The sequence below is a fragment of the Monodelphis domestica genome, chromosome 4 (genome assembly GCF_027887165.1).
Source record: "Monodelphis domestica isolate mMonDom1 chromosome 4, mMonDom1.pri, whole genome shotgun sequence".
Taxonomy (NCBI): Eukaryota; Metazoa; Chordata; class Mammalia; order Didelphimorphia; family Didelphidae; genus Monodelphis; species Monodelphis domestica.
The window spans coordinates 69,107,237-69,118,126 of record NC_077230.1 but is presented as its reverse complement, the minus strand read 5'-3'; the positions used below and the strand labels follow the sequence as shown (position 1 = coordinate 69,118,126).

General features: G+C 39.8%; 1 protein-coding gene across 1 annotated transcript; it reads left to right on the top strand.

Annotated features, from left to right (window-relative positions):
- The first annotated feature begins 9,248 nt into the window (after positions 1-9,248).
- Positions 9,249-10,514, top strand: LOC100619643 (resistin-like beta). Its single transcript, XM_007493637.3, has 3 exons — positions 9,249-9,559; positions 9,807-9,878; positions 10,310-10,514. The coding sequence occupies exons 1-3, from the start codon at positions 9,433-9,435 to the stop codon at positions 10,438-10,440; spliced, it is 330 nt and encodes a 109-aa protein (XP_007493699.2). The 5' UTR covers positions 9,249-9,432; the 3' UTR covers positions 10,441-10,514.
- The last annotated feature ends 376 nt before the right edge of the window (positions 10,515-10,890 follow it).

Below are 10,890 nucleotides of genomic sequence, written 5' to 3'. Positions count from 1 at the left end.
GGACAAATTAAAAGCAAAAAACTGGAGAGGAGGGAAAGAGTGAAAGCAGAAAGGTCAGAATTAAAAGAGGAAGTAAAAATGGAGGGGAATACACAGATGATAATCATAACTGTGAATATAAACAGGATGAACTCACCCATAAAATGGAAACAGATAGCAAAATGAATTAAAAATCAGAATCCTGCCATATGCTGTTTACAAAAAACACATTTGAGACAGGAAGACACACACAGAGTAAAGGTAAGAAGTTAGAGCAGAGTCTACTAGGCTTTGAGACAAAGAAAAGAGGAGTAGCAATCATGATCTCTGACAAAGCTAAAGCAAAAATAGATCAGATTAAAAGAGATTGGGAAGAAAATTACATCTTTATAAAAGGCAGTATAGATAATGACGAAATATCATTACTCAACATATGTGCACCAAATGTTATAGCATCCAGATTTTTAAAGGAAAAACTAAAGGAGCGTTAGAAGGAAATATATAATAAAACTATACTAGTGGAGGATCCTCAACATTCTGCTATCAGTACCAGATAAATCAAATCAAAAAGTAAATAAGAAAGAAGTAAAGGAAGTAAGTTAAATTTTAGAAAAATTTGAGTTAATATATATCTGGAGAAAATTGAACAGGGAGTCACACTAATGGGATGCATCTGACGAGAAGAAAGTTCACATCTCTGGGAGGAAAGGGTTCCTTTACACATTCAATTTCTTTTGGCTACAACTTAAAGATACCATCTCTACATACCATCATCATTACTCCTCCTTCACCAGAAAAGTTCATATTGAAAGCAATGGTAAGCTAAAGAGAAGAACAGGCTTGTTATTTATTAGTATAAAGAACTCCCAGAGGAAGAGATTCCTTCTGCCAATGCAAATCTTCTCTACAACTTGGAGTCTTAAGAGTTGCTCACAGCACTTAGAAGTTAAATGGCATGACCAGAATGAAACATTCAGTATGGGTCAGTGGCAGGACTTAAGGTCAGATCTTCCTGGATTTGAGGCTAGCTGTCTAACTGCAAAACTATGCTACCTTTCAGGAAGGATTATGGAAAGAGTTTAGTGAAAACTTCCTTGAAAATCAAACAAAGCTGTTACATAATTTTTTTTTAAAAACCCTTACCTTCTGTCTTAGAATCAACACTAATTATTGGTTCCAAGGCAGAATGGTCAGAGCTAGGGTACAGGAGTTAGATGACTTGTTCAGGGGCACACACCTAGGAAATGTCTAAGACCAGATTTGATCCCAGGACCTCCCCTCTGTAGACCCAATCTTTCAATCCACTGAGTCACCTAGCCTCCTTTGTTGCATAAATTCTTAAATTAGATTGCTGATCACCCAGTTTTAACATTTAAAGAAAACTTCAACATTTTTCAAACTGTACAAATCTGATATTTGAGAAAATGAAGGAAAAGGGTCTAATGTCTACTACGTTCTCTGCACCAGATGAGATGAGATGATCTAGTTGATTCCCTGAAAGCTGTTACCAGCTGCATTGGCAAGTGTTATAAGGTAACTGGAAGAAAGGAAAAAATATATATGTATACATACACACTTAAATATATTTATGCTTCTAATTATATGGGATTATATCCTCAATAGTGAAGCATTAATGTCTTAGAAGTAACTAACAGATAGAGTACAGTACTTGGCACCTGGGAAAATTAGTTCAAATCTGGCCTCAAACACTCACTCTCAGTGAGACCCTGAATGAGTCTCTTAACATCCTTTGGATTCATCTGTAAAATGGAATAATAATAGCACCTGCCTCTATGTTTGTTATAAAGATAAAATAAGATGATATGTACACAATGCTTCAAAAACCTTAAAGAACTATATATATGATAGTGATGATGATAATGAAAAGAAGAGATCAAATCAAAACAAAACTGGATTCCAAATCTGAAGCTTTAACCAAAAAAATGGCCAAAAGGGAATAAGTTATAAAAAGACTATAAACCTTGAAGAGAATGTGGAATGCACTAATGTGGGAAGCCATCAAGCCCATGCTGTCTGACATGGTCACACATGAGTTCCAGAGTTGCAAAGCAACTTTCTGGAAAAATAAGGCAACCACAGAACCCCTCTCTGTGTGACCTCTCTCTAATGAAATTGTTGTGATTATTGTTCTCTCCCCAATACAGGAGAAATAATATGAGAGCAAATACTTATAGGTTGACACACATATATACCAACTTAATCCTCCAGATTATTACTCTAAAAGATTACATTCACAGAATTAAAATCTAAAGATCATTACCCATTATCCTCCTCCTTTCCCTCTCCACAGAGTTACATTCACTTCCATTATAAGCCAGGCAAGTCAAGAACATTAATCACCTTCAAGCCCAGATCTATGGGACACACTCCACTGATTTGTTACATAACAACAAAGCAACCTTGCCAGGTGTCTGAATCAAGCACAAGAAATATACAAGTTGGAAATTGAGGAAAATCCCAATTCTAGTCTGTCTTAAATTACCCTCTAACCCTGTACTTAGCTACGAAATGTTTTGTTACTCATCTCCTAAGTAATTGTGATTGAGTGTGAAAGCTGACCAAAAGTAAAAATGATTCTCCTAACTGGTCAACCCATAAGTCAGGGAGAACTAACCTCCACATCACCCTGTTTATGTCATTCATCAATTTGTGTCATAGCAACAATGTTTCTTGACTATCTCCTTAGGCTTCGTGTCTGTTGTTAGGTTCTATGGAAACACATGTGTTGAGAAATTATTGTGTGCTAAGAAAGTATGTACTCACTGAACCTATAAAATAAACTAACCCCTGTGCCATGGCAGAGGACTGTGTAATGCCTGTCACACAGGAATAAGCATTCAGTGCCTCTCACGCATTATTTGACCGAATCGTCACACTTAGACAGAAGGACCCTCCTCTCTGAGAGACTGCTGGAACAGCTCTCAAAGCACTAATAATTCTCAGAAAGCTGGCCAAGAAAGATGAAAACTTTGTTTTTCTTCCTCATTAGAGTATAAGCTGCTTGAGAACAGGGACCATTTCACTGATTTTATTTGTAGCCTCAGGACCTGGCACATAGTGGATGCCTGATAAATGCTTGTAAATTGGTTAAAACACAGCATGAAAATAATTTCAAATTGGCATTTGCTGATATACCTGAAAAGAGTAACTGCTATTATAAGTAATATTTTACCAAATGAGAGTCTTTTCTTATAGCTAAACAAAATTTTCTTCTCAGTTGGCCTGAGATATTCTGAAACTCCTCCCTCCCTCCTGTGATAGTCAGATAAAAAGAATGTTATCACAAGGGCCACTCTACTCCCTACCATCACCCCTTCTTGGATTGCCTGACTTTGCAGAGTTTGAATGGGATGGCAGTCAACTACCCCACTGCTTACAATGCATTGGAGAAGCACCAGGTCATAACTTATGCCCCATCACTGTCTTGTAAGATCCTCCACGCTTTGCCATGTACCCAGCTTCAATGCTCTGCAGTACCCTAGCAATGCCATATTAATTACCTCAGCAATTTAAGGATATCTGAACCCTGGAATATACTCCACCATAGAATCCTTGGGACAGCTAGGCTTTTCTATTTACTTGCAACTAAATCTTGTTTTATGTTCTTTTTTCCTTAGAAAAGTATGAGCTCTTTGAGAGCAGAGGTTGTCTAATTTCTTCTATTTGCATCCCTAGTACTTAGCACAGGGTTTGGCACACAGTAATCTCTTAATAAATTGCTTTTTTGCTCATTCATCCATTCATTTAAAGTAAACCAGGAATGTAAGCTTTCCAGCACACTGGTGTCCTCTCTGACTTCAGACCTTCCTAAAGACTTGTAAAACAAGAAAGAAGAAAACAAGAAAGGAAGGAAGGAAGGAAGGAAGGAAGGAAGGAAGGAAGGAAGGAAGGAAGGAAGGAAGGAAGGAAGGAAGGAAGGAAGGAAGGAAGGAAGGAAGGAAGGAAGGAAGGCCTATGACCACAAAGATTTTTTCCTTTTTTCGAAAATACTTATTTTTATGAGCATTTACTTATATCTCCCTCTCACTGCCTTCTCCGTTGAACAATTTAAAAAATCAAAATAAAAAATAAAATTCTTATAACAAATAGGCACAATTCAGCAAAACAAACAAATCACCACATTGGTCCTGTCCAGAACTGTCTCTCATTCTGAATCTTAAGCCTGGCAAGAGGTAGAGGGTTGGGAGGTGTTGTGACCACAAAGATCATAAATATTTAAACCAGGATTTGAATTCAAGTCCAAAACTGTCTATTAATGAACAATAGAATGGACAATTAAAATCTCTCCTCGAGACTCCTATATCAGTACTTTAACAGAAAATCTGGCTTGAATGCTTCCCCTAGCTATTTATTCTCTAAATTCACAAGTCCCAAAGTAAGGCTCCTTCCCTCTCCCATTTTTTGGGCACACATTTATCAGGAGGTAGAGAGAGGAGTTGCCATTTACTCTAATAACTGATATTACACTCAAATTAACCCACTCTTTTTCTTCCAAAATCACAGGCATTTACTTGGCTTTCTCCTTTATAATCCAGGGGCAGGGAGTGATGAAAATAACCTCACAGGACATATTTCCCCAGATCATAAATTATAGGTATGGGACATTTTTAAGCCCTTTTTAAACCTTTATCTTCTGTCTTAGAATCAATTCTGTTTTGGTTCCAAGGCAGAAGAGTGGTAAGGGCTAGGCAAAGGGGAGTCAAGTGACTTGCCCAGAGTCAAACAGCTGGGAAGGGTCTGAGGCCATATTTGAACCCAGGACCTCCTATCTCTGGGCCTGGCTCTCAACACAATGAGTCACCCAGCTGCCCCCATTTTTGTGTTGTTTTGTTTTAAGATTTTTTTTAAAGATTCATACCAATTGTTTTTGGGATTGGAGCTACATATACTCTCTGCTGATTGGGAAATAAGAAGCTACTCAACCTGGTAATTTTAGCTTTTCTGATAATGGCATTTGTGTGGTACATCCCAGCGTGATGTCTGGTTTCATGCCACATGACCATCCTTTGCCACATTTGCAGGCATATTTGGTGGTAATCACACAAACCAGGGACCTGATTTCTTGCTGGGTTTGCCACCTTCCCCATGCCAATATCAGGTCAAAGGCCCTGTGAGCCTGCATAGCCCACCACATACTTTGGGAGGGAAATACTTGCTGTGGCTGTCATGTCCAACTCTTCAGGTGCCATTTTGGGGTTTTCTTGGCAAAGATATTGGAGTGGTTTGTCATTTTCTTCTCCAGTTCATTTTTACAAGTGAGGAACTGAGGCGGAGTTAAGTGACTTGCCCAGGGTGGCACAGCTGGTAAGTGTCTGATGCCAGATTTTAGCTCAGGAGGAGGAATCATTCTGACTCCATGCCTGGCACTCTCTACCCTGCATCACCTTGGCTGCCCCAAGGGATGGACTGTCACCCTGGGCAAAATCTGTCTGTCCTACTAACCCACCCCAGGATGAACTAGAACTCCTCCAATAAGAAGAAGATACAAGAGTTAGGCTTTATCACCAAAGTGTACATGGGAATCAAAGATCTCACAAGGAGCAATGGATGCACACGTCTGGCCTTGTATATTATTGCTACAGAATGTGATGATGAAAGACAGCTGGGTGGCTCAGTGGATTCCAGGCCAGGCCTGGAAATGGGAGATCCTGAGTTCCAGTCTGACCTCAGACACTTCCTAGCTGTATGACCCTGGGCAAGTCACTTAATCCCTATTGCCTAACCCTCACCACTCTTCTGTTTTGGAACCAACGCTTAGTATTAATTCTAAGACAGAAATTAAGGGTTTAAAAAACTAAAAATGTGGAGGGACTGAGGTACTTCCCCCTGGTGTAATGTTTATTTATTTTTAAAGAAGTCTCCTACGACAATTCAGGTTGTGGGGCTTAATTCTCAGACCCTTCTCCATCCATCCAGTCAGCCATTTGAATCTCTGCTGTCCTGGCCTTCATTTTCCCTGGGCCCCCAACATTCAAACCCTTGGTCATGATCCACAGTCTTTCCATAACTTTAGACGTAATAGCAAAGGAAACTGGCCTAGGCCATAGAGGAAAAATTCACCAGCATTCATTAATTCATTGTCCTGACTGAATGGTCAATCACTAAATATTTAAGTGCCCACTTTGTGCCAGGCACTATTTTAAGCCCTAAAAATACAAAAAAACCATCCCTAACCTCCAGGAACTTCCAGTCTAGTGGAGAGACATCTTGCAAACAAATACAACTGGACCTCATTTTACACAAACTCAACACATGGCAATTGAGGTATACGCAGTTGGTAACTAAAATAAAAATAAAGTCAGAAAAATATATAAAATAAAAAAATTTAATTATGCACTAAATCTGCACCATTTCCCCAGGAATCGTAAAGTCTCCATGCAGCTCTGAGAAGCATTGGTGTTAGTCATTCCATTGTTTGTGTGCCAAACATTAGCTCACACATCCGTCTTTGTCCAGAGTTCATGTTTGTAATAAGTCGTGTCTGCATCAGAGCAGTGCTTTTCTTTGTTTCATTAATGCTATTGAGTTATTAATATTGGCCCAAAGTACAACAGTAACGAGGCTGGCAGCTCTGATAAGCCTAAGAAAAGCCCTAAAGTGTCTAGGTATGTTCACATAAAAAACACTTATTAAATAATGAGATTTTCTATTATGTGTGATTTGCAACTTACACAAAAGGTCTTGGAATGAATTGGTCACATAAAAACAAGGTCCTACTGTATATCCAAAGCAAGCTGTATACAAGATAAATAGGAAATAATTAACAGATTATATATGTAATGTAACACATTATACATAATATAACAGAATAATAAACAGGAAATAATTAAAGATTATATATATAATGTAATATATTTTATATAATGTAACAATAATAAACAGGAAATAATTACAATTAAGAGGGGCTGGAGATAGCTTCCATTAAAGATGGGATTTTAGTTGGAACTTAAAGGGTTTTTTGTGTCATTAGACTATATGTTAAATGAGGGAAAGGAGACTTAAAGGAAATGGGAATGCCTCCTTGCCAAGACCTCAAATTACCTTTGGATTAATACCCCTAGGAAGATAGATCAGAATATGAGAATAAGCTACCAAGTCCAAGGTTTGCAGATCCCACCATCTATTTGGCCTTTTCTCCTGGTTGTGGTTTGGTTATGGAGCAGAATGGCTCAGAACAGTCTTTCAAAGCATGGTAATAATTTCAGCAGGAACTCTCCCCTCCTGCCCATGCCTTCGGTGCACCATCCCTGGATGCTCAACCACTCAACGAGCCAACCTCTTGAGTGTTTGTCTCATAGGTGTTCATTCCCAACATGGAAAAATGGTGACCCATAAACTCAGCATCCGTAGTGATGAGAAGAGTCAAAAGGGTGGGTATTTTGAGGACTAGGTTCTTTAGACAAAGCCCTAAGAAAGATAGATAGCCTATCACATTTACCTGTGTACTGAGACATTTTGAAGCAACTAGTTTAGCAAGTCTCAATTGTGCAAGATGTATAAGGATTAAGCATAACTACCTGATCATGGAGCATCTCTTCTTCATGCTCTCTCCCAACCCACTGGACCATACAAAGAGTTCATGAGGCCCCTAAGGGTCAGGAGTAGGAAAATTGTGGTTGTCCATTGGTTTCAGATGGAGAAATCCCTGTTAGTTTACCCAGATACTCCAAATGTTTCAAAGTTGCCCTATGTCAGGATCTCGCATCTCATTTAGAGTTTCTCACTGGACACCACCATTTGCTGTCGGTAGGGCTGGGGAACCACAAGCCTGAAAAATAACAAAGCACTTGTCTTACCTCTCTTTTAGTGCTCTCTCTGTCTCTTGGCTTCAGTCTTGTTTCCTTGATAGAAGTATTTCTTTGATAAAAGAGGAAGGGATCCTGGGAGAAATTATTTGATGTAAAAAAAATTGCATAGATATATTTTCTATATATGCACAGATATCTATGTGTATATACATATATGTATGTATTTAACTATTCTTATTATAATATATTGTTATTAATATAATTTAACATATTGACACTATGTATAAACATATAAAATAAATATTTTAAATAATTATTAAATTAAACCATTTTATTATGTGATTATTTGTTATTTTAATATTGATTGTTAAATAATTGCTAAATTTAGATGATATATAAGATTGCTATATGATACTAGATGATATTAAAAATTCTATTAAATATATCATTTTTAAATAGTTCTACATAATCTGGCTCCTTCCTATTTTTCCAGTCTTCATACAATATATTCCTTTCTACCTACTCCCTGAGCCAACTACACTCAATTACTTGCTATGCCTTTACGTATTGATCTAAGTCTTGCCTGTGATGCTTTTGACATTGGGCATGCAGTAAGCCTGGAATTCTCTCCCTCTTTGATGCCATCTCTTGATCTCCCTGGCTTCTTTCAAGACTCACTCCAAATCCCACTTTCTTCAGGGAATCCTCCAGACACCAGAACTGCTAGTCCCTTTCCCATATCACCTTCCATCTACTCAGGATATCTTTGGAATGTACTTAGTTGTTCAAATGGTAGCTCCCTCATTTGAATGCAGTCTTCTTGAGGGCAGGACTTTGCACTGTCTGATATATAATAAGAGCCTTATAAATGCCTATTACTTGGTTGACCACCACCCCTCTGCTTCCCAAATACACACTCCTGCCTCCAATAAAATTCCTCAACTGCCTAGTCACAAGACTTCCCAAAATGTGTCAAATTGCCCGAGACCTGAAAGTAGGAAACCTGAAGCCCAGGAAGCAAACAGCAGGAATATAAGGGTCAAAGGAACTGGTTCTCATAGCAGAAAGGAATATGAAGCCTTATACTTTCTCTAATTCTCTGTACGATAAGTGTGGCTGCTGCCTTTCCCAGAACCACACACTCCCTGGATGTTTACTCTGTTCTTGCCCCAAAGTAGCTTATCACAGCTGGTTGACTATTGCTTTGAAATGAAGAATTATTGAAGAGGAAGGAAATGAGGGTGTTATTCCTCTGGTCACTCTGGACACTCCTTTGGACACTTACCTTATGGTCTTGCCCCTGAGAGGCTCATCACAGCTACTTTAAGTTCTTTTGAAAGTAGAGTAGATCAACAAGGAAGAAATGGGGATATTATTTCCTTGGCCATAAGGTGATCTGTTTCATTGTGTATTTAGTTGAGCCAGGGTGGACTGAACAACAAATTCCATGACCCATATAAACCTCCTGCCCATCAGACTCTACCCAGCTTTGCTCAGGTGATTGAGAGGATTCTCCAAGCTTTCTCCATTCACCTTCATCGAAGACTGGCATTCTGGAATTAAGAGCACCTATTTATTCTTCACTTTTGCAGTCCCTGCTATCTTCTGAGGGAAACAAGGAGGCACCTTCTTCACTTTCATCAGCTTTTGTCTTTCTCCCTGCAGAACACAGCCTTCTAACAAGATGAAACCTGCCTTCTTTCTCCTGCTCATCCTCATCCCCCTTCTAGCACTGATGTCCCCTGGCCATGCTGACTGCGCCTTAGACTCCATTGTGGACAAGAAAATAAAGGAATCTCTTACCTCATTAGGTAATAGACTTTGCAGGAATCAGAGTATGGAAGCCCAAACTCTTGATCCTAGATCCCAATCCCATCCCCAAACCCAAATCCTTCAGTCCAAGATGACCTTCCTGTTGGTCCTAGGGTACAATGTAAAACCCCGAGGGTCCCTGGGGCCAAGATCCAGTGTCCAGTGTGGGGAAACAAGAGAATGAATGAGACTTGTAGAGGGAGGTTAAGCAAGGAACATCCTAACCTCTCTTTGCCTGCCTTTCAGAGCTTGGATTTCAGGCTCTCCTTTCTTGTACAAGTGTGACCACTAGAGGCACACTGGCCACTTGCCCAGCAGGTAAGTGACTAGAGTAAAGATACTCTTTTTTCATCCTCACTTCCTGAGAGCCTTCCTCTGCTCCAATTGTTCTAATGCACTGGGATTTGGGATTGATTTATTCCTCCTCACCAAATACCTTTGCTGGCTATCTCCATTTTGTCTTGGAGGTTGATGCTGGGGATGTTTGCTCTACACTTGCCCTCTCACTCTCCTGTTTGTCCTCTCTTATATCTCTTTATAATTCTTCTCTTTTCTCAAACCCCCTCTCCTAGCTTCTTCAGCTTCTCTGGTCCCTTCTTTCTACCTGGCTCCCCACTCCATTCCTTCACCCACTGGTGCAGTTTGGCTCTCAATGAGGGAGAAGGGTAGCAGGGACCTATGCCAGGTGGAGAGAGAGCTCTCCCTTCTCCTGGACTCTAGGAGCTCACAGTGTTTCTGTCTCCTTTTAGGGTTTATAGTCACTGGCTGTGCCTGTGGTTATGGCTGTGGCTCCTGGAATGTTCGAGGGGACAACGTATGCCATTGTCAGTGCTCAGGCATGGACTGGACCAGTGCTCGTTGCTGCCAATTTTCCAAATGAGAGGAAAGTGGGAACATGGCCAGGCTTGACCTTGATTTGCTGACCTTGAATAAAATCATGATCCCACAATTCAACCCTGATATTGTCTTCATTACTGACCACATGACCCCAAACTCTCCTTAGAGCCAAGCATGTCTGCTTCCCCAGTTTAGAATTATAGTCTCTGTTCCTCAGTCTGTCTAGGATCCTTTCCAGGGCAGGAGTTATGATGAAAGAAGATAATAAAGAAACTGAGACTCATTATGCTAAAGGGAAGCTTGCAATAGGAGGAAGAATTACAAAACCCCTGTGGGGGGCCACTGAGCAGAAGGCAATCCAGGTTACTTCTGGGGCTACCATCTGAGTAACCCACTAAAGATTTCTCCCCACCTCACTCCACCCTGACAATTTAAACTTGCCTGACCTCGTATTCCCATACTATACATTCCTAATGTGATCCAGGATATCTTT